Source organism: Lepidochelys olivacea, assembly GCF_965140295.1.
Source record: "Lepidochelys olivacea isolate rLepOli2 genome assembly, chromosome: 17".
Classification (NCBI taxonomy): domain Eukaryota; kingdom Metazoa; phylum Chordata; order Testudines; family Cheloniidae; genus Lepidochelys; species Lepidochelys olivacea.
In genome coordinates, this window is record NC_140427.1 from 2,648,030 (window position 1) to 2,673,015 (window position 24,986).

Below are 24,986 nucleotides of genomic sequence, written 5' to 3' on the forward strand. Positions count from 1 at the left end.
TCTGGTAAGCCTCGCTGAAATTCATGAAAGCATCTCAGTCATTTAATTAATATGCTACATATAAAAACAAAACAATGAAAAGTAAAGATTGCAAATGGCAAATTTTATTGTCACATTTATAACTAAACAAAAGCTTAAGTTAAATTCCCTTTCCTCCAAAGGATTTGTAATGGAGGCTGAAATACTCTTTAACTACGTCCTTACTACCAGACTCCACTATAACAAATCATACAAAACTTACCATGTTATGTCAGCATGGTACACAGCCAGCAAAAAGCAATAATCTCACAACTGCCTTTATAAAAAAAAAATCATTTCTTTTTAAACAAAATTACTTTATTAGTTCAGTAATAATTTCAGGGCTTTTCAAGATAAGGAGCAGCATTTGGGAGGGGTTTCATTTCCTGTCTGCTACTTTATCAGTCAGAACTACATCTCGAATGTCTGAAGATTGTGTATTTATAACTGAACTCTAATAAAGTCCATGCTGGGGAATCTGCACACCTGACTTGGTCATTGTGATTATATATTAGATACCAAACTTGTGTTCCCTTTTTTTAATGTTACTATGCATATTTCATTAAGATTTTGTCTGCATCCTTGCTGAATCTGTTAGAAAGGATTTGAAAGGTGATAATATCTTATAAAGTCTGCTCACTGTAGCCAAGCTGGTTAGTGGATGTAAGTTACTGTAGAAGAAAGTCCTTTGGCTTGCTCATTTAAGCAAAGTGTCCATGTTAGTGGGACAGAAATTCTCTTTAAATGAAGTGTTAGTCATGAATAATTAATAAAGCAAGAAAGGAGGCTTGTTAATTCTAGTACGCTAGGTAAAACCTAGTGTGTAGCTGTCATAGCAAGGGAAGGATTTGTTCTTTCACTATTTTCAGTGTTAAAATCTTTAAAATTGTGTTTTATTTTCCCTTACCACTAGAAAGTCTTTTATTGAGCACATAGACTATAGCAATACATCATTTGAGTCTTTAAAAATAACGCAGAACAGAAAATGTATCAGAAATAAATTTCTCAAAAGGATCTGTCCCCTATATTCCTCTTCATCTAGGACTTGTCTGTATGACTGCTGCATTGTTGCTTGCTCTGCTCCTGTCTATGGAGTTTAATAGACCATCTTTCGGTGCTAATTGATACTTCATTTACAGCAAGTGGGGTGCCTGCTTCCGTATCTCTTAAGATCCCTCCATGCAGATTTCCCTGTCCTTGCAACTTTTAGAAATTGCAGTCTTCTCCTTTACACTGAGGGCTTGTCTACATAGGGAAATGCACCAGCAGAACTTTAGTGTGGTCATAGCAGTATAACTCCCTGTATGGAGACTCTTATTCCAGTAAATTTCCCCATTTAGAGAAGTTCTCATGGTACTTTACACTGCTCTTGCAATATAACAGGGCCTTAAAGTGTGTGTAACTAAGGCTCCTTTAAGGCTTCTTTTTTTTGCCAAAGCTGTATGAGATGGCATTATTATGAATGAGAGTCAAATCCTGAGATTCCTGATGTGTTGTGAGAAGAACTAAGTACTGTACTTACGATCTGTGATCCAGTTATCTTTGGTCTTGCCTTCACTACAAAAAAGGATATGTTCTTAACTCAAGTTAGCTAACTCAAGATAAAATCCTAATGAAGACAGAGCAGTTAATAGTTTTTGCATGAGTTAGCAGGTCGAGTTAGAGTAGGTTTGCCCATAGTCTTTAGCTTGACCTGCTAACTCATGTGAAATATGAGCTGTCTTGTCATCATTAGGATTTTACCTTGTGTTAGCTAACTCAAGTTAGATCATTTTTTTTTGTCAGTGTGCAAACAAGGTCATTTAATGTAGTGGGATAGCTGGCCTTGCCAGCTTCTTGGATATTGTCCTATCTTATATTTAACAACTAATCACGTATTTAAAATGTATGGAATATATATACAGTAGGGTTTTCAGAAACAATGTGAACAGGTCAATATGATAGTCTAATTCTGCTGTCTTTTTGGGGATCAACTTTGGCTTCCACTGGCTTTTGTTTTGTGAATGTCCACAATTAAAATGATTTCAGCAAGTTGATGAAATAGCACTCTAACACATTTTTATATCCTGGAAGGATTTACGCTATTATTAGAGATGTTCTCTTACTTTGGGCCAAAATTATTTTCTGTGCTTCATAGCCCTGCATCTTATCCCCTGCCTTAATTTATAACAATATAACATTAGAAATGCTGCCCCTTAAAATGAAAGCTGTGGGGAACCCTTATAATGAATCTCACGTTGTTGATTGATTGTTAATTCCATCCGGCCTTAAATGGAAAAGAGCATCCACAGGTATTAAAAAAACAATCTAAATGTATCCACTTAACTTGTGAGTCAACAGTTAAAATAATCATAGATGTACTAATTGTCTGCAGACCTCCAGACATAAAAGGTGTCCTGGAGTGACCAAGAGGTATGCTGACTGTTATGGTGGCGAAACCCAAGACTTACTTGCTTCAGAGAGTTCAGCACCTTTGCAGACATCATCTCTGACGCTATCCTCCCAAACTTTGTATTGGAACTGACCACCTCTTGTCTCCAACCGGCTAATCCTACACATATGGCCCCGATGTGTTTTTGAGTTTAGGAGGGGTCATAGGGAGCGCAAAAATCACCCTCCTATTTTTGGCAGACCACAACCTTCTCCAAGCACAGTCCTCAAACAGGATGGTGGCTCTCATTGTTGTCTACCTTCATAACCACATGGATCCAGTTAAACATAACAGCATCCTCAGAGAAAACAACGGTGAACAGATAGCATTTTGTCAAACCTACCATTCCTTGAGCTATGATCGTACACCGAACGCAGCCAGAAATATGGCACCACACTATTATATCACCATGATTTTCTGATAGTCTACAATAATGAAAGAGGGAGGGAAGGACATTTGAATGCCTGTGTTGAAAATCTAAGGTAGAAGCATTCAATACAAGAATCTCCTGTGGTCCTAATCCACAATCAGGATAGAAACAGAGAGAATTTATTTTCTTTACCATTGCAGCCACTGTATCACTACTATCAGGACTTTCCAGGACTGTAAATTGCTTCATCAATCCAGACTACATACACTCTACCTAGGAAGCCAGTATTACCTGCTTTGAGAACTATCAGCATGTTTCACAGAGAAGAGATTCCAAATGTGGGATGATAGGTTCTGTGAACAAGAACCATACACCTCTCTTCCAGAGGAGAGAAGAATGGTCATAGGCCCTTCCCAGATTCAGACTGAAGTGCAGAATTTATATACAACCTAATCTTCACCCACAACAACTAAGAGGAAGAATTTAAACGAGGAGGAGGAGAAGGTGTCTTTCTCTCTCACAAGTGTGTATGCATCCGCATGCACAAATTCCAACAACCTGATGATGAGGGGGCAGAAACTAAGGCCTGGTCTATGCTAAAAAGTTAAGTAGACCCAGCTGTCACTCAGGGGTGTGAAAAATCCACACCTGCTGAGCAGCACAGTTAAGCCGAACTAAGTTGCAGACAGGGCTAGGTTGATGGAAGAATTCTTCCGTCGATCTAGCTACCACCTCTTGGGGAGGTGGATTACCTACTCAGACAGGAGAGCCCCTTCCAACGGTGTGTAGGCAATGCCACTGTAGCATTTCACATGTAGATAAGCCCATAGCTCACTAGACTCTGTTGCTTTAATTCAGTTTTTGCAGGTGCTTAGATGCTAGGTTTATGGATGTCCGATAAAAACCTTTACTGTGATTATTTCCAGATTTGTATTTTATTTATTTATTGGGTCCCTCACTTTGAATCTTTGCCCCACATTTTCACCTTGTCAAGATGAGAGCTGTGTCTTTCCAGCTGAGGTCTTGTCTGGTTTCATGTGAATACTTGGTCAGGATAACATGTTGTTGTAATTAAGCCTTGGGGCTACAACAATAGCCTAAAATCTGATATTGAAAGTTTTTGCTTTTGTGAACAGATTAACCATCTCAGCTTTTCTCATTTACTGACCAGTTAATAACTCTACTTACTCTACTGTTGGCGATTAGCCAGGGATTTTCTGCATACCAAGTTAAAACCAATTGGTTATAGTAGGAGATTAAAATTAATTCTGGTTTAATTTGTCTGACGGGTCATTAAGTCTAGTTTCATATCCCTTTGAAATGAATTACAAAACGAAGAGAAATAATTGATCCTGTGTGCCTAATGTTGAATGCCTTGAAGGAGAAACCTCCAGAAAGCTGGTAGATATCTTGTCAGAGAAAGATGATGCGGGTCTAAGGTGGCAGTTTACTTCTAAAGTGAGAAACCATGTAAAAGAAAAGAATAAGGCAGTATATAATGTCCTGCATACAAGTATTTGCAGTATATAAGGTTTGGGTGGCAATCACAGATCATGCTTCCCTCCCTCACAAATCCGTAAAAGAGAATTTACCCCTAATCAAAAGTGCTTTGAGTGTAGCTTTATTAAAATACACTCTGCTGTAGGTGGTCTAAATTTTCATTGGGGTCATACGTCCTTTCCTGAGATGTCAGTGGAAGAATGCACTGGCGTTTCTCATGCGCATCGAGATCCTAATTTAAGGTAATTGAATGTCCTAAAATTTTCCATGAGACATTCTTAATCTTACATGTTTTACAAGAGCTTTTTAATTTAAGCCCAGATAATAAGGTCCCATCTACACTAGGAAACTGACTCAGTGCTGAAAATGGTTGTCAGCAATGGGCCTTAGTCTTCCTTTCTGTAACAGTGCAGAATATGGTTTTGCTACATCTGTACTAGCAGTTAAATGGTTTTCAGCACCAATTCTGGGAGAACCATTGCTGACAACTGGTCCATTTCCTAGAGCAGTTGGGACCAATGGGTCTATATTAAATTAGAAGAAAAGGGAAATGAAAAGTTTTCAGACTTCACCTTACATTCTTCAAAACATACACACGTATAATCACATGATTTACTCTTCTTCTTTTTGCTTAGGTATTTGAGGACTTTTGAATTATTGAGCTTTTTGTACAGCATTCAGAGTGCTGTAAAATGCAATCACAGTGAGACATACCTTAAACAATTCAAAACACTGGTCAGTAGTGTGGTCTTCACATCCCTCCATACCCATGTAGGAATGACTGTAAAGAAGAAATATATTTTAAGAAGTTATTTAAAATGAGAGAGAGAGGTTGCTTGGCAGACAAGAATTAGGAGAGCGTACTGGTAGATACTCTGGAGGGCAGGGATAGGATACAGAGGGACCTAGACAAATTGGAGGATTGGGCCGAAAAAAATCTGAGGTTCAATAAGGATCAGTGCAGGGTCCTGCACTTAGGACGGAAGAACCCAATGCACAGCTACAGACTAGGGACCGAATGGCTAGGCAGCAGTTCTGCAGAAAAGGACCTAGGGGTGACAGTGGACGAGAAGCTGGATATGAGTCAGCAGTGTGCCCTTTTTGCCAAGAAGGCCAATGGCATTTTGGGATGTATAAGTAGGGGCATAGCGAGCAGATCGAGGGTCGTGATCGTCCCCCTCTATTCGACATTGGTGAGGCCTCATCTGGAGTACTGTGTCCAGTTTTGGGCCCCACACTACAAGAAGGATGTGGATAAATTGGAGAGAGTCCAGCGAAAGGCAACAAAAATGATTAGGGGACTGGAACACATGACTTATGAGGAGAGGCTGAGGGAACTGGGATTGTTTAGTCTGCAGAAGAGAAGAATGAGGGGGGATTTGATAGCTGCTTTCAACTACCTGAGAGGTGGTTCCAGAGAGGATGGTTCTAGACTATCCTCAGTGGTAGAAGAGGACAGGACAAGGAGTAATGGTCTCAAGTTGCAGTGGGGGAGGTTTAGGTTGGATATTAGGAAAAACTTTTTCACTAGGAGGGTGATGGAACACTGGAATGCGTTACCTAGGGAGGTGGTAGAATCTCCTTCCTTAGAAGTTTTTAAGGTCAGGCTTGACAAAGCCCTGGCTGAGATGATTTAATTGGGGATTGGCCCTGCTTTGAGCAGGGGGTTGGACTAGATGGCCTCCTGAGGTCCCTTCCAACCCTGATATTCTATGATTCTATACTGGTATATGCAAAATCATGAAAGAAGGTTCAAACTCAAATGTGGGGGAAAAAGAAACCAAGAGGGATTTGGGAAGATTTTTCAGGGGTAATATACTGTAGTGCCTTAATGTTGTTATAAGAAGTTTTCCTTGGTTTGCACAGGAGCATTCTGTTTGTTTTTACTATAGGGTTAAAATATTTGCTCTTGACAGAAAATATTACACTATAAGCTTTGTGCCTCCAAAGAATAGCTTGATTGTGGACAAACAGAAAGCATGAGACAGATTGCTGAGTTTGTAGGGCCTTTAATAAATGAACTGTTGATAAGTAAAAACAATACAAAAGAACAGGAAGTTCTCATCTATCAGTGCTCATAGCAGAACAGGAAATTGTCACCCACAAACCATAAGAAGAGGTGTTTGTACTGGAGCCGTTTTCCTTAAACTTACTGACACTCTGGACAAACAAATGACAGGTGGACCTCTTTAGACCTTTGTGTATAAAAACGAGAACCATATATTACTTTTGCAGGTCTATAAATATTATACAAAAACAAATTGATTTCTTGTAGGCTGAGTAGGAAGAAAAACATTCTAACCAGAGTTTGATATTTTGATATGAATACAGAAATAGGTTTTTCCTCTTTCCCCTCCACTCTACCCTGATGGGGCCCTTAGGAGAGCCTGCTCTTATAGCTGGGTCTCAAGGGAAAGTTAGCTAAAAGTTTTCTAAAAGATAAACTCTAGGAATTATTTAGGGGAAAGTTCTGGGGAAGTCAGATAGATGATCACAAGTGATTCCTTCTGGCCTTGGAATCTATGACTATGCCAAGCAGAAGGCAACCTTGTTCCCCAAGAACTGGCGTCGTATCTCAGGGCAGGCTTATCCTAGAACTGCTACAGCAGCACCGCTGCAGTGCTGCTAGTTCAGACGCTCTCCTGTTGGCATAATTGCACCACCTTCCTGAGCCGTGGTAACTGTGTTGGTGTGAGAGCATCTCTTACTGACCTAGTGCTGTCCACGCCGGCTCGTGGATCAGCGTAACTTATGTTGCTGAGGGGGTGGCTTTTCCACACCCCTGAGTGACTTAAGTTATATCAAAGTAAGCTGTCGTGTACCTTCTACGTCTCCTGTGTAACACTGTCACTATCCCACAGAGTCAGCCCTAAATAGTCTTTTATATTAGGAAAGTTATACTGCTGGTCACATGACGTTGTGGAGCTATGTAATATATGTGAAATTAAAATGAGGGTTACTGTTTAGTTTTAAATAAATATTTGAAAAGAATCTGAAACGCTATTTTAAAAATTTGCTTCCTAAAACCACAAGAAAAAAGAAATGGATTAATGAAGTCAGGATTAATTGAATATGTTTGAAAATATAGAAAATGTAGATGAATGCATCTTAATTCCAGTCCAAAAAGTATGTTGCAGTGTAAAGGATGTAGTCATGAGCATCACTGTAGACTGTAAAAACAATGAGGAGTACTTGTGGCTCCTTAGAGACTAACAAATTTATTTATGCATAAGCTTTCGTGGGCTAAGACCCACTTCATCAGGTGCATGGAGTGGAAAATACAGTAGGAAGATAAATATACATAGTACATGAAAAGATGGGAGTTGCCTTACCAATTCTAACAAGACAATTTGATTAAAGTGGGCTATTTTCCACTCCATGCATCTGATGAAGTGGGTCTTAGCCAATGAAAGCTTATGCCCAGATAAATTTGTTAGTCTCTAAGGTGCCACAAGTACTCGTTGTGTTTGCTGATTCAGAGTTGTAGCCATGTTAGTCTGTAACTGTAAACTGTGTGTGTGTATGATTTCGAATGGTTTACATTTGGGCAGGAGTGCAAGGCAGATGGCTCCTCTGCAGTAATTCTGTGAACTGACCAATGGATGTAGCGGAACAGCAATGGGTTTGAAACCCTCCTAAAAATAAGTGCATTATTGTTGTCTGTGAGCCATGCTCAGCTTCACAAGCCCTGGGCCTAGAATGTGGTTTGTTTCCACACCTTAAGTTATCCACTGCTAGATAAGAGAGCTGCCCCTTAATGATAGGGATAACTGTAATCCTCAGCTTTCCATCCTGGAGTCACTACTGTTTGTTCCCCAAAAGTATACAGCATGCTTTTTTTTTTTGCTTTTTTTATTATTATTATTTATTTTTATTATTACTCAACTTTACAGGATTTACCATTTTTGAAGCCTGGATATAACTTTAGGTTTTTCTCTCTTCTGCCAAGGCCCACTCCATACACAGCTATTCAACCTTTAGCAAAATAGAGCATTAGAATGAGCAGTGTTTCAGAGCTGCTTTTTCTAGTCCTCCTCCTTTTACTTGTCTAATATTGGTCACTTATATTGAAGGAAGTTAGTTATTGAGGGGAAGGGCTTGAAAAGAATAGTTTGAATGGTTTAAGCTTCTTTCTGCTTTAGTATATTTTCCCTGAATGTAGGCTACATTATAGCAGAAAGCTTGTAAAAAAGTTGAGTACAGGTAAATTAATATAAGTTCTAATATTCAGTGAACACTTGTATATAGTCTTCAAAATATTGACAACTACCCTAGGACTATTGTTTCTGTTGCTGTGCTATAGAAAACAATCAGGGGCCCTTTCAGAGATACTGCCTTGGTTAGGTATAGAGATGGGATACACGAGTTATAAAAGTTCGGTTCTTTTTACGTGTACTTACTGCTGGAAGAAGCTAGCGAAGAGATCTATATTTGATATACTAAATACTGTTCAAAGCTTGAGAAACAGCACTTAACTTTTTTCCATGTTGAGAAACAACACTCGGCTTATTTCCGTGTTGACATGATTTCAACAGCATATGAAAGGAGGGACATGGCACATTGCTATTTTGCAAGCACCAAATGAAAGCAGAAGCTGCATCTATCAGCAGATCTGTTTGAATTTGTGTGTGCTATATTTATTTGGCTTTCCTCAGTGCAACTTTTCATTTCATTTTATTTTTTTTATTAGTGATTGACACAAACGCTCTTTTTAAAAATCTGATGTTGAGCATGGTTCATACATTATTGAAAAGATCAGCTGCCAAAATGCAAAAGAGAGGTTTTTTTCAGTGTTCCCCCTAGAAAAGACTGCTAATTGATACCTAACTACATAAACAAGGCAATGTGCCATGTCCTCTTAATGAATCTGTTTAACAAACAAAATCTTGTCTACTGTTTGGGGGGGGGAAAGAGATGCAGTTAAAAAGACAACAGTAACTAAGACATTTTTAGTTTAAAATATGATTAGAAAACTGAGAGAGTTGTATTTGTCTTAATTGACATTTTCAATTTGTTAATTTTTTCAGTTTGTTTCTTATGTTGTGTTTTCTTAAACTACGGAAGGCTAATGCTGCTATTTTCTGGCATATTAAAAATCTTGAAAAGCTTAAAATAAAAGATTAATGGATTAAATGGTTATTGTAACATGACCATAGTTCAGACTCAAGGGCATTTCGTATCTTCAAATTGCAAAACTACTAACATAGCTCAGGACTTGATCAAAACAACTGTTTTGTAAGTGCAGGAATACTTATAAGGTATCTGGTTATGGTGTTGTGTACAATTCTTTCATGCCTGATATTGTACTATAAGGTAGAGGTGTGTGTGTGTAACCACACAAGTTTTGTGTAATTGTGACTCCATGGAAGATTATTTGTACATAGTATTTATGGAAGTACAAATACACAAAACTGCTGCGGTTATGTGTCCACTTGTTAGTGGACACTAATTAGTCTACAGCAAAAAATAGATGTGAAGAATGAAAGCAAGAAAAGAGGGCAGATCAACTAGCATTATCTGCAGAGATTGTGTCAGGAAATTAATTCCTTGGCATTTATGTCCAAGGTATTATAAGATCATTGTGATGAATTTTTTAAATTGTTACCTTTAAATTGGCAAATTCCTATAACTTTGTTGTTAATAGTGTGTCCATTATTGTAGAGCTGATGAATTCACAGGCCATGTGAATTCCGACCAGAGACCTTCCTGTTTTATGGCATTAGAAATCTTTTAACCTTTAAAAAAACTGCAGCTATATTTATCCTTCAGTGTTCACATACAACTCCCTAATGTTAATGGAAATTAGATTAATCTATTGATGGGAGAATAGACCCCTAAGTACTTAATATACTGTGGGTTTTTGTTTCATTTTCCACAATTTTTTTTTTTTTTTTTTTTGGTAGCAAAAACCAAGCAAGGTTTAGTGCTAAGGAAATTGAGGGGCTGATTCTGCATTAGCCAGGATCATAGTTTCAGAGTAGCAGCCGTGTTAGTCTGTGTTCGTGAAAAGAAAAGGAGTACTTGTGGCACCTTAGAGAACAAATCTGATGAAGTGAGCTGTAGCTCACGAAAGCTTATGCTCAAATAAATTTTAGTCTCTAAGGTGCCACAAGTACTCCTTTTTCGGATCATAGTGTGAGTAGTCACGGTTTAAGCTTCCCTCTATATCACTGCCAGTGCATTTCAGTCTGATCTGCATTACCTCTTGCTATTTCAGTCTTGGGTTCTCGCACCACTGCTCTGCTAATATACCTCAACACAGATAATTTTTTTATATGTAACACATACACACAATCAGTGCTCCAGCGCCCTGTGGTATTACACTTGCAAGTATCTCTTGAACAGAGGTTGCTTATTTTGTTGAATTGAACCAAATTGTATTGTTCTTTGGTGAGGTAATTTTCTTGGAAATTGTGTTGTAAAACTGATTATTATTTCTATACTAATTTGGGATAGTTTCTTTCCGTGGTACAATGCACTGATCTATTTTATGTTTGTTAATTAAGTTTCAGTTTGTTTCTTACAACTCCTCAGAAAAAAGCTGTAAAAGTTATAATAATAATACAGTGAAACCACTTTATTAAAAAAATAAGCTATGGATTATTATAATGTTAGAAAAATAAAACCCAGTATAACCTGTGTAAACACAATAATCTAATTTTATTGCTAATAATATCTTTTAATAGGCATCTGTGGGTGAGAGTCTACAAAAAGAAGCATTAAAAAAGCAAGTAATGAAGCAAGTAAGTTGTGGTGTGGGAGTCCTCATGCATATAACAAAGTAAGAAATTGCTATCATTAGTAACCATGCCAGCTAACGATGTTTTGACCTTGCCAGCAATCTAGGCTGGCTGTCTTCTTGTAATCAACACACAGTTTTTTGGTTTTTTTTTCAGTGTGGGTAAGAAGACTCCCTTCTTAACCATGCGTTTGTAACTAGTTTGGCCAGTCCCCTTTACTCCCAGTACTCCATGCATCAGTACATCCCAGAATGCATTGCCACACATGCTGCATGTGCGCAAGTCCTTCACATTTAGAACTTATGTTTAAAAATTCACTCAATCATGGTGATTTTCTGCATCCCATCTGCAATGCAAGACTTCTTTAAAAACAGATTTAGAATTCTCTAGTGCCAATTTTTTGTGTTCCAATTTAGCAAATGTGAAGTAGGAGTCTTCCCCTAGCTGATTTTTAACTTTCATGTTTCTATGGGTGTATTAAATTATTCCACTTTTCTGAACAAGACTGTTCTTGCAATTCTTTGGCTTTGTCCAGGAGCAGCTGAAAAATAGCCTAATGCAATCTTTGTAACTGAAGTTTCCATAGAGCTGAATGTAGTTTACAACAAATACACACACCGTAAAACCACGAGAAGTTGCATTTATTTCTGTGATGTAGAATGTAGTGATGCTTTATTGAATGAATATTTTAAACAACTTTTTTTTGGAGGGAGAATGTAATATTTTAAGGAAATTAAAGATGATAAAGTGTTGAGTTCTTGTATAATGGAGTTCTTACCAACAATGAGTCTTGTATTGGAAGACTCTTGGAAAGTTGTCCAGGAGGAATATGATACTTCTGTAAAGAGACCCAACTATAGGAAAACAATTACACTTAGCCGAAACATAATACAAGGTTATTTATAGGAAGTAAAGTGCATGGGATAAAGTTCTGTAGATGACCTATAGCAGTATATTTAGAGAAAACTATGTAGAAAAATAGATGGATAAATTGGCTAAACTTTTTATTATTTGTATTTATTTAAAAAAATCCCATTGAATCTGAGCTAGGGATATTATTTGATGGGTAATTCTCCCCTAAGCAGGATCCATAATAGCTTAATTGCTGTAATTATTATGTTTTCTCATTGTATTCTATTCCTTATCTCCTAAATATCCTTCTTCTTATAATTACTCTTATTTTTAATTCTGATACCAAACAAAGGACTTTGTATATGGAGTTATGGTGAATTTATGTTCAGTTTTGTAGTAGATTTATATAATGAACTAATGTAGTTAAAGCAAAATATATGAATAAAAAGTTTTAAAAGCTTAAAGTTGCAGGCTTCATTGGTCTGTGTTTCTCTTTTTTTTTTAAGACCAAACTTGAGATTCAGAAGGCCTTGGCAGAAGACTCCACAGTGTATGAATATGACAGTATTTATGATGAAATGCAGCAGCAGAAGAAAGAAAGTAATGCCAAAGTACTCTCTGGAAAAGATGACAAAAAGGTCCATAACTGAAAATGTATGCTGTCTGTGTTACCTCTGTATGCTGGGAATAACCATGGCTATTTAACTGATTTTACTAAGTTTTTTGATATCCTAGTAACCCGTTGTTCATTCTGTAGCAGGGCCCACAAGTGTTGTGCTCAAAATTGTGTTATATAAAATTGTGATGTTGTAAGACTGGTAGTTGTAAGGTGTTGTAAAACTGGTAGTTCATCAAATATTTCAGGACTCTAGTCCCATTTCATTCTGTCGTTGATTGGAAGGACAACAGGTCTGCATAGCTTCCCACCCATAAGTTCTGTGGGACAAGGACCACGTGAATTGCTAGAGAGCCTGTTACAATGGGATAGTCCTGATAGCGCCTTTAGTCACTACAACAGTGCTGCTACTACTAATTCCGAAACAGGCAACCCAACTGAACGGGGGAAGGGCTGTCTTTGGGCAACCTGACCAAATTTTGTAGCAATGAGTATGCCTCTCACTAGTCAGCTGCTGTAGGGTCTGTCAAGAAGCTAAAGTAACTACATTTCAACTGTAACATGTGAACCAATTTCTACAGCCCAATTCCTTATTCTAGAAAATGGCTGAATTATCATGACAAATCACATTTTCATTATTGCTCATTGCATTTGGTAATGGAGTGTTTGTCAGGCTATGATAGGTCTAAATGAAGAATGCCTCCCATTCCCTTACAGCAAGTTGAAGAGGGAGAGAACTATCACAAGACAGAAAACTGCTGGAAGAAAGGTTGTATTGAAAGCATTTGATCTCAGTCTGAGCAGCAGTACACCACTTGAAGCTAGGCTCAGATTTTGTTGAATGCAACTGTTTCATTAATGAGGAGAAAATTCCCATGATCTGGAGCTGAAAAATGTTTGTATTAGTTCATTGAGATAATTGTCCCAGCAGTGGCAACAGTATAAACCAGCTGGGCTGGCTACTGCCATTTTTGTTCCATTTAAAAACTGATTTTTTAGTGTACTTAGCAACTCTAATTTGTCTTTTCTCAGCCACCTTGATTCCATCTCATTACTCTTTTTTTCTCCACCTTAGCCCAAATACATCCAAAATATCCTCAAAGCAGCTGAGGTAAGAAAGCAGGAGCAGGAAAAAAGAATGGAAAAAAAAATTCAGAAGGAGCGTGAAATGGAAGGGGGAGAGTTTGATGACAAAGAGGCCTTTGTGACATCAGCCTATAAGAAGAAACTGCAAGAAAGGGCCGAGGAGGAGGAAAGAGGAAAAAAAGGAAGCAGCCCTGGAGGGTGAGATTTACACTGAACCAATCTGACTCTCCCTCAAAAGGAAAGTGTGGCCTTTTGCTATTACAGATAGTGGTCATAGGTGTGATAGAGTTTTCATCCTGGTCTCCTGTGAGGATGTGACGCAGCAGGGAGGGGGAAGTGTTGACCTGGGAATGTGCCCTGGGGATGGGAGACCTGAGAGTCTGTCACCTGAGCCAGGAGGGGGAGGGGGAGCTAACACCTCTGCCCAGGAATGTGAACAGAGGCTGCAGCAGGGAACCTGCTGGGTGGGTTTAGTTCAGTTTGGGGCTGGGGAGAGGAACACAGGGAACCCCAGGGCTGGGGTCTAAGCTCCCTGCTCCCCCAGAAGGACGTGACTGAGTGGTCCTGGTTGTACCCACAAGCTCTGTTTTGGACTGTGTTCCTGTTGTCCAATAAACCTTCTGTTTTACTGGCTGGCTGAGAGTCTTAGTGGATCCCAGGAAGAGGGGTGCAGGGCCTGGACTCCCCCACACTCCGTGACACTCCGAATTAGGTTGTAGATGGAAAGGAGAGGAAAGTGATCAGGAACAGTCAGCATGGATTCACCAAGGGCAAGTCATGCCTGACTAATCTAATTGCCTTCTATGACGAGATAACTGGCTCTGTGGATGAAGAGAAAACAGTGGAGTGGTAGATAGACTGGAGGGTAGGGATAGGATACAGAGGGACCTAGACAAATTAGAGGATTGGGCCAAAAGAAATCTGATGCGGTTCAGCAAAGACAAGTGCAGAGTCCTGGACTTAAGACGGAAGAATCCCATGCACCGCTGCAGACTAGGGACCGAATGGCTAGGCAGCAGTTCTGCAGAAAAGGACCTGGGGGTTACAGTGGACGAGAAGCTGGATGAGAGTCAGTGTGCCCTTGTTGCCAAGAAGGCTAACTGCATTTTGGACTGTATAAGTAGGGGCATTGCCAGTAGATCGAGGGACGTGATCGTTCCCCTCTATTCGACGTTGGTGAGGCCTCATCTGGAGTACTGTGTCCAGTTTTGCACCCCACACTACAAAAAGGATGTGGAAAAATTGGAAAGCGTCCAGCGGAGGACAACAAAAATGATTAGGGGACTGGAACACATGACTTTTGAGGAGAGGCTGAGGGAACTGGGATTGTTTAGTCTGCAGAAGAGAAGAATGAGGGGGATTTGATAGCTGCTTTCAGCTACCTGAAAGGGGGTTCCAAAGAGGATGGCTCTAGACTGTTCTCAGTGGTAGCAGATGACAGAACAAGGAGTAATGGTCTCAAGTTGCAGTGGGGGAGGTTTAGGTTGGATATTAAGAAAAACTTTTTCATTAGGAGGGTGGTGAAGCACTGGAATGGGTTACCTAGGGAGGTGGTGGAATCTCCTTCCTGAGAGGTTTTTAAGGTCAGGCTTGACAAAGCCCTGGCTGGGATGATTTAGATGGGGATTGGTCCTGCTTTGAGCAAGAGGTTGGACTAGATGACGTCCTGAGGTCCCTTCCAACCCTGATATTCTATGATTCTATGGGGTTCTGTAGTAGTAACAGAAATGTAGGGCTGGAAGGGACATCAAGAAGTAATTTAGTTTACTGCCTATGCTGAGACTGGATTAACCATCCATGTATTTTTGACAGTTTTCCATGCCTCCTGCCCTCACCTTTTATTTTCTCCTCTTTTGTCCAGTGAGTTGGCCACGTGGTTTTGAGCATCTTTTTTATCCTTTCCAACCTTTCCAGGGCCCCTAACTATCATTTTTGGACACATGTCATGGGGGCGAGGAAATACTTTTAAAATGTATTTTTCTCTACTAGAACTATTGAAAATAAATGAATACATGTCAATGTAATGTCTTCCATATTTTAAGAGGGAAATATTATTTTTATACAGTTAGTACAATTCTAAATAAAGCCATTAAATAATTGTATAACGTCTTAATGACAGAGGAATAAACAAATGTTAATACATACGTATTCATAGATTGTAAGGCCAAAAGCACAGAGAGCATTGTGACCATCTAGTTGACCTTCTGTATAATACAGACCATAAAACATCCCAGAATTAATTCCTGTTTGAACTAGAGAAGATCTTTTAGAAAAACATCCAGTTTTGATTTTAAAATCGCCAGTGATGGCGGATCCACTATGACCCTCAGTAGAGAGTTCCAGTGGTTAATTACTCTCGCTGTTAAAAATTTACAGACTGAATTTATCTAGCTTTCAACTTTCAGCCATTGGATCTTGTTGTACTTTTCTCTGCTAGGTTGAAGAGCCCATTATCACATTTTCGTTCTCATATAGGTACTTAATAAATTATGGACAACTCACCACTTAACCATCTCTTAGACTCGAGGAGCTCAGTCTATTTAGCTTATCATTATAAGGCATGTTTTCTAATCCTTTAATCATTCTCGTGCCTTTTCTCTGAACCTTTTGCAATTTATCAACATCCTTCTTGAATTATGGGCACCAGAACTGGACACAGTATTTCAGGTGTGGTTGTACCAGTGCCAAATACAGCACTAACAGTCCAGCAAGCTCCTTCGCCAGCCCTTTTAAGCTCTTAGGTGTAAGTTATCTAGACTTTCTGATTTTTAAAATGTCTAACATTCGTTGCTGATGTTTAGCATCCTCCTGAGTTACTGTTGGAATGGAAAGCGTTTTATTATCATCCTGTATTATGACTACATCGACTTGTTTTCCCCAAATACCAAAAAGAAATATTTATTTAACACTTCTGCATTTTCTACATTATTATTGACAATTCTACCATTTCCATCTAGTAAAGGACCAATACCATTGTAAGAATTTTTTGTGTTCCAAATATACCAAAAAAATCCTTAGTGTTCTTAAATCTGCTGGCTATAGATTTATCCTTTGTCTTTTTACTTCCCTTACAAATTTTCTGTAATTCGTGGCCTCTGATTTATATTCATTATTATCAGCATCCTCTTTCTTCCCTTTGTTTTTGTTTATAATTTTTATAACCTCCTTCACTTCCTGTGTAAGCCAGGGTGGTATTTTAACTAGTCTGATACCGCCACACTCTCCTTGCCCCTTTTCCTGACTTTTTAGTTATCTTTAAAAAAACATATCCTCCAACTCTATCGTGCACTCTTTTCCTGACTCTTTTAGTTAATATCTAAAACTGCCATCTTCTACATAAGAAGAAAAGAATGGCCATACTGGGTCAGACCAAATGTCAGTGTAGCCCAGTATCCTGTCTTCCAGCAGTGGCCAATGCCAGATGCCCCAGAGGGAATGAACAGAACAGGGAATCATCAAGTGGTCCAACCCTGTTGCCCATTCCCAGCTTCTGGCAAACAGAGGCTAGGGACACCATCCCTGCTTATCCTGACTAATAGCCATTGATGGACCTATCCTCCATGAACTTATCTCATTCTTTTTTGGACCCTGTTATAGTCTTGGCCTTCATAACATCCTCTGGCAAAGAGTTCCACAGATTGACTGTGCTTTGTGTGAAGAAATACTTCCTTTTATTTGTTTTAAACTTGCTGCCAATTAATTTCATTTGGTTTCCCCCTAGTTCTTGTGTTATGAGAAGGGGTAAATAAGATTTCCTCATTTACTTTCTCTACTTTATGTTTTTAAAGTATTGTGAAGTTGTGGAAAACAAAGACACAAATATACTCTTGGCACATCAGCAGCAGTGAACCCCTGTTGTCCTGCTGTCATGGCATAGTTCCAGTGTTTCAAACACTGGTTATGCCAATGGTATACCAGGCTTTAATTAACAGGCTTTCTCAAACGGCATGTCCTCTAGACAATAGTTTCATGTCTCCCTCCCTAGGTAAGGAGGATCTTCCATTTGAGTCATTGTGATGGGGTGTCAACCTCTTCAGGTCTTGTGTGAGGTGAAGGTGATTAGATGGGCCAATTAATTGCCCAGGCTGCACCTGGAGGGGTAGTCATGAGGACAGGCAGGGTGAGAGGGTATGTCAGTTGCTGACTTTATCTCAGTCTTCAATCAGATAAAAAGCTATTACTTGTCTTTTTAAATTTAAATTTTAGTCCACCTCTGTAAAGGAGGATTTTGTATATTGATATTCTCTGGAGCCTAAACTTTGTCCACATTTTGTAAATTATCCCTGTAGACTGTTTTTACAGTTTTTTGTTTTCATGTTTTGGAATTAATTTATTTAGGCAAAATTTTAAAAAGAAGCCAATGGTAATTTAAAAAAAAAAATTAAGATAGTATATCTGTTAAACGTTGTATTATGCCGTGTTGTTGTAGCAATGTCAGTCCCAGGATATGAGAGAGACAAGGTGGGTGAGGTCATATCTTTTATTGGACCAGCTTCTGTTGGTGACAGAAATTGTTCCAGTAAAAGATTCTACTTTACCCACCTTCTCTCTCAAACACTGTATTGTAGTTTTTAATTCACTAGACCTTTTCCTCTTTGGTTAAAACAAAACCAAATGTTTATGAGTGTTAGGAGAGGAGTGCTAGGTGTTACGGTTTGTGTACAAGGTATACCATGCCATGTAAAGTTTTTTATAAGCACAGAAAAATTAATTCTTTTGGACTGCTTCAATGTGAAGATGAAAAATAAAATCAACAAAAATAATAGTTTTGCACATAGCTCGACAAAGATGTTGATACCTTTTGATTATATGTAAAACTTTCTTGGACAACTCTGAAAGCTGCTGGCTGTAGAACTACTATGCCTAATACACATGCAACCATTATATTTTCTCTGTATATCACTAATACGTACGTGTGTGTGTGTGTGTGTGTTAACACACATCCTTTTTTCCTATCCCAGTAAAACTGACTGAGTAAAAAGTATATTTCCCTCTTAAAATGAAAAAAGGTACAAAATCTATATTCATTCATTTATTTTTAACGTTTCCAGTAAGGATAAGTTAAATACATTTTAATATTTTTTTTTTCAAAATGGCCAATAGCACCAAAAATGCATCTGTTAAAAATTATCCCTAGGGGCCCTGGAAAGGGTAGGTGGGACTTCCAAAACCATACAGCCAACTCAATGGGCAAAGAGAGGGCAGGACTAAAGGTGGGGGCATGGAAAGCTGTCAAAAATACATGGTGATGAAAGGTATGGAATTATAACTACTTACTGTGAAGGAAGAGCAGAGAATAACACACTGAACTCAATGAGAGTGCACTTTGTGACTGTAGTTTACCCTGGCAGATTGCTGTGGGGTGTGAGGAAATAGAGTGGAACCTCACTCACATCAGTACTGGTTGTATGATTTTTGCACCTGGAAAGGGGAGGCTGTTAAAGGAGACTAGTGAGTCCGTGTTGCTGAGGAAGAGTCTGTGGCAATATTAGTAGCAATTCTCATGCCAGATTTACAGTCACGTGTCCCAGAGATTAAGAGAGCTGGTTTTAGCCTGAAAGCAGTAACCAGAATGGAAAATAATCAAGTCTGGTTGGCTTGCTTTCTTCTACATGTTCAAAATGTCCTGAGCATCTCTTTCTGGATTATGGGTTTACCATGTGTCAATAGGGTCTGGTTAATGTTCATGAAACTAACATCATTCTTATTTTCCTTCCTTTAGCATGCCTGGATGTAACAAAACAGAAAGATCTCAGTGGATTTTACAGACATCTTTTAAACCAGACAGTGGGGGAAGAAGAGGTGCCCAAATGCAGCCTCCGTGAAGCCAGGTAGGACATAGTTCCAGAAGGACTTTATATGTATAGTTTCTTCATGCTGTTCATAATTCCCAGTGTCACTAGAATCATAGTAAGAAGGAAGGCCGTACCAAAGCACTGGTTGGGGAGGAGCTTGCTTTCGAGAGTTGACTACACCATTCTTTGGAAAATGAAAAATCATCATCCTTGGGTGAAAGTATAGAATAGGAGAAGGGTTAGGGTTAAGGGGATACTTACGCTGGTAATACATTCTAGCATTATTCTAAGCTAGTTTTTTTAATTTGACATTGTATACATCTTAATAAGCCACATTAAACCAAAAGCTTTGCTACCAGAGGCAGAGCAAGAAGAAGATAGTTTTGGGCTCAGGTGGATAATGATATTTAATGGTTGTGCAACTTCATTTTATCACCCACTGGAAAATTGGAACCAGTGAGTCTCTGTCTTTGTAGCTGGCAGCATTTAACCATAAATATGAAAAAAAACCTTCAGTTTTCTTGATTGGCTTAATACTCATGACAAAAGGAAGCAATCAGATGTACAGCAAGTCCATTGGGAATATTTTAAATTTTACATGTACTGTGTACAACAAAATAATTAAATGCCATTGTGTTTTTGGGCCAATATAGAAAGAACACAGTTGGGTCGTCTCTGACTGAGATGCTGGCTGGGTTTTTTAATTTTACTGAAGGCTTTATAGCAACCAATGACCACTCAAGGCACTTTATCCAGGTTAAAACTAATTTGTTGGGACCTTAGAAAGTCTTCAGTGATCAGGTGTATGTTCTGTATCCTAAGACTATGAATATTACCTTCAATCAGGAGGCTTCCTGGGACTGAAATTGAAAGGAATCTCAAATTAGTTCTTTGTTTAAAGTGAGGAAGGTTATCACTTTAGAGCTACTCCTCCTTCTGAGAGACAGGACTTCTGGCCTATATTTATTGTGAGGCTGTGCCACAATCTCAGAAATAGGAAAAATTAGGGGAAAACCTAGCAGGAGGTCAGCATACTTAGACCAGCATACCTCCATCAGTCGGATATAAAATGGACAAGTTAGGGCTGCTGTTGTTTGGCACTCTAAGATTTATAGAACCAGCTGCTACAACAGTATGCTCTTCTAAAGCAGCTCTGTATCAAGCTTAAGTTTCACCAGCAAAGTGTATATCTTAAGAGTACCAACAAAACTCATCTTCTGTAATAGTAAAATGAACTGTGCTTTTCACATTTGCCTGTTTATGAAGCCATCCATATGTTATTGTCTGATTTATGAAGCAATGGCAGTAGTGATTAACCCACTTGGTATTGTATTTGCTTGAACAATTCTCTCAGTTTAAAATTGCTGTATTTAAGTGCAGTTATGTTCAGAAAAGTGACTTTCAGAATGGTGGCTTCTTAGCCAGTGTATCTGCTTTTTGGGTGTTCAGATCATAATTATTGACTAGAAACAAGTTTTGTTGCTCTGAGTCCTATAGAACTAATTAATCTATGGGAAGATAAGTAGGAATCTATTCTGCTGAATCCAACAAAACTGTCAGCCGAGTTGTAGATTTTTGTGGATTTTTTTTTCCCTTATGCTGGTGTAAGGTACAGAAAGAAAACATCTAGATTTTCAGATGTCAGACAGAATTTGTAGCACTGCCAAACAGAAATTTCACCTTTGACTTATAAACTTCATCATTTAGAGCTGGAAGATCATTGAAAGAGAACAACTATGGAATACTACAGTGTAATTTTTAGTCATTTTTCCAAGAATAACCATGCTTTAAACCACGGATCAAACTTTCAGCCTAACCAGATGGTCCACTGATTCCCAAGGAGAATTTACCACAGACAGTTGCTGTAGCTACATGATTAGTGAAAACAGACGTGGGCTATGGAATTTAAAATTCAAAAGTAAAAAAAGACTGAGGTATTGTAACACTTTTGGGCATTGTCCAAGTTTGATATCGAAGAGTTTGTCCCACGTTTCCTGTTTGATTATATTTAACAAGTTAAGAACTGTAGCAAGATGCTAGTGTCAGTTTAACCACAAGAGTGAGATCCTAGTCAACAAGCACAGAACGAGTCAGGATTATTGTGTTGCAATTTAAAACTTGTAGTATCTTATGAAGACACATGTTTAGGATGAGGAGTTCTGTTTACAGCTATTACTAAAATAATGACAGTTGTATTTGTAACTCTCAGACACGAAAAAAAAAAATCCCTCCTCTTCTTCATATGTAACTATATGGCATGGGTAGGGTTGTGAGCCACTTAGGAAAGGGTGTGCCATGTAGATAATATTACCAGGATACAAAGCTGTGTCCTGTCCTTTAAAAAAGGATGCTAGAGTTGTAAAACTTTACTCATTATTGAAATTCAAAGCCTACTTTTTCAGTGTGTTGAAAATCAGAGCAGCTGTTTTTTAGGACATGTACAGTACCAAAGAACCTGATGCAAACTTTCAGTACAAATCCCTCAGAGTTGGAATATTAGAACCGGAATACTGGACCAGATTTGGTTGCTTAGTATTTTCAGCTGCATCAATTCTTAAGGGTTGCTCAAGTCCCAACAAAAAGGTCGCAAACTCCAGAATAGTTTGACACTGCAGGCTATGTAATATCTTTTTTTTTCCCCTCCCACAACAACAACAAATCTAGGATAAAGGAAGAAAAACCTACCATTAATTCAGATGAATCCATCCAAAGAAACAAAAGTCCAGATGAAAGACCAAGACTTAGAACCCCTGCTAAGGAAGAGGATAACCCAGATGCGGACAGTGACTTAGAAAGTGATAGTAGTGATGATGATCATAAAAATAGCAGAGCTAGTTCTAAAAAGAAGGAAAGTCGTGAGAGCAGTGAGGAGGATTCCAAACATCACAGGAGCTGGAAACACTCCAGCTCATCAGAGTCTTCAAGTGAGGAAGGAAGTCACCACACAAAAACCCATATAAATCGTCCTAGGAGAGGAGAGAGTGGAACAGGTAGAAGAGAAAAAGATGAACACCACAAGGAAAGGGATCATGAGAGAAGAGATAGAAACCAGGAAAAGGATCGTTGGAGGGAAAAGGAAGACCGACAGAGATATGGGGATCATACCAGTAAAGATAACTACAGAAAGAGGGATGAGCAGGACGACAAACAGAGGGGGAAAGATAGAAAAGAGAGAGAAGGATATGACAAAGAAGGTAGGAAAGAGAGGGAGGACAAGTATTCAGAAAGGGAACGAGAAAAAGAGCGACTAAGAAATGGCAAAGACAGATACAGTGATAGAGAGAGAGGGGAAAAATGCAGAGAAAAGGAGGAACATTTGAAGGAAAAGAGAGAGAGAGATGACAAAGATGACAAGAAATACAGGGACAGGAAGGAAAGTAGTCCTCGAGCCTCAGAAAGGGACAGGGACAAGAAGCAAAGTAGCCCTAGATCCTTAGACAGACAGTGTGACCAGGAAAAGGAGACAAAGGCAAAGGACAGAAAGAGTAATGATGAGAGAATCTCTTGCTCTGAAAGATTTCCCGAGCCAAAAGGTAAGGATGCAGAGGAAGGGCAAAAAGATGCAGAGCAGGTGGAAAAAAAATCTGTGTGTGTGAGCAAATTTGCCAAGCGGAGCAGTGAAGAGACAGTGGTGTCAGCAAGGGATCGCTACTTGGCTAGGCAAATGGCACGAGTTAGCACAAAATCCTATATAGAGAAAGAAGAGGATTAGCTTCATTTCAGTGGCCATGAACCAAGAGATGATCCACTTTCACTGGTGGAAAAATCACTGCAGCAGGAACTCTGTGTTGAAGTGAAAGTATTTCCTGACTGTTTGTTTCTGGGTTTTTTTAAACTCAGTAATTTAATAAAACAAACTTCTGTTTTGAAATGTTTTGATGGTCTTTGTACATTCATCGAGTCAAATGTACAGGTAGGGTGTTTAATTTAACTGGTTCTGTCCATCCTGGCCTTCAGCACCATAGCCTCTGCTTGTTCTAGAATTTATTCTAAGACAGGGAGTCACACTTATGGATTCTAAACTGATACAGGTGAGAGTACCTCAATGCCGTCCTGCATATAATCCTTATCGGCTAATACCAGCCCTACCCCCCTTCTGGAGCAGTGGCATTCTCAGACATTACTGTCAAATCACACTATCCAGAAAAGGTAACAGAAAGGGCACGGGAGAGAGAACTTTAAAGAGAGGGATATGCAGGCAAAATAAACAGAACAATAATTTGGGTGACCCTGTGTATTTTGTGGTGTTTTGTAAACCAGGTAAATTTCATCTTGACTATATTTGGATTTGAACGTATATAACACATGTGTGGGTTTTTGTTGGTTTCTCATGCTTGAGGTACAGAAATATTTAAATAAACTGTAAGATATGTACTATATCCAGTGCTTAGATCTTTCTTTGATGCCTGTCCTTTGCTAATCTTTAGTGGAAATAGCTGCAGTATTAAACAAATCAGTTATATCTTTCCACTTCCTGTATTACTGTCAGACCTGCTTATTGTGCTATAGCTGATAATGTTGAACTCGCCAGAATAAACCCATTTTGTCAGGGGTTTATAGAACCGTAGTAAAAGTCACTCTCTAAAAATGTGATCTTTGCCAAGTTACGGTTTAAATTATATTTTCAGCAATCCTCCTGGTAGTTTTTATACTTTTTTTTCCTGGCAAGTGTATATCTTTTACTTAACAGTGGCTGTGCCAGCACCAAGAACTTAGGCTTCAAAGGGGCTGAAAAGATGATTTAGACATTCTAGATGTAATTTTACTGCATTTCTGTAATTTAAAAACAGATTTTTAAAACCTTAATAAACATTGCAGCTGAGCACTTGCATGGAGCCTCATTACTTTGAGTGTTTTCAGGCTAAATTATTTGGCCAAGACACTGAGATTTAGAGTATATTTACCTCACACATGACAAGGGTTTTTGTATCAAGAATGGGATTGAGTTCCTACAAGCCATTTAATTAGTCTGTAACTGACTCAAGATATCTGGGGTGAAATTATAACTAACCAGAAAGGAAATGTGTCCATGACTTTCCATTGTCTGACCCTGTATCTTTTTCCAATTCCTTACAATTATTTATTTCCCTCCAAAAAAGCCCTGATTTTTTCGTTCCTTGTGGATCCAAAACTGCCATTGGGCTCAGGTTGAGATTTGGGTATTCAGGGAAGGCAGAATCAAGCCCAGAGATGCTTTAAAATAGGACTTTTTTTTTTTTTTAAACCTGTAAAACTCTTATCAGTGGTTATCAGTTTGGGATCAGGGGATTTCTAATGGGATAGAGAGCATTTAATTCCCCTATTAAAATCCCTGCAGTGGCTTCCCATAACCTTTCTCATCAAGGTCATGTTTGTGGTCTCCACTTTTAGGACTATGAACAGGTCTTCCCCTGCATGTACCTCTCTTCTTGTTTCTTCTTGCTTCACCCCAAGCTTTGTTACCTGCTCCCTTTGTTTTTTCCTCTCCCTCTTCCTTTGTGCTATGTGCTGTTTTGAAGAGTTTTCCCTTTTTATTGGCCAAACTACTACTACTCTCTTCGTACAGTCCCTTAATAAAACATCATACATCTTTGAAGGC

At 38.8% G+C, this 24,986-nt stretch overlaps 1 protein-coding gene across 1 annotated transcript in view; it reads left to right on the plus strand.

Annotated features, from left to right (window-relative positions):
- The window catches only part of NSRP1 (nuclear speckle splicing regulatory protein 1), a 32,350-nt gene extending 9,071 nt beyond the window's left edge, over nucleotides 1-23,279 (plus strand). Inside the window, 6 exon segments of the mRNA XM_084650572.1 lie at nucleotides 11,006-11,062; nucleotides 12,418-12,549; nucleotides 13,603-13,785; nucleotides 13,787-13,811; nucleotides 19,336-19,444; nucleotides 22,073-23,279. Coding sequence (XP_084506698.1) covers nucleotides 11,006-11,062; nucleotides 12,418-12,549; nucleotides 13,603-13,785; nucleotides 13,787-13,811; nucleotides 19,336-19,444; nucleotides 22,073-23,120 — 1,554 coding nt within the window. The 3' untranslated portion in view covers nucleotides 23,121-23,279.
- Nucleotides 23,280-24,986: the final 1,707 nt, after the last annotated feature.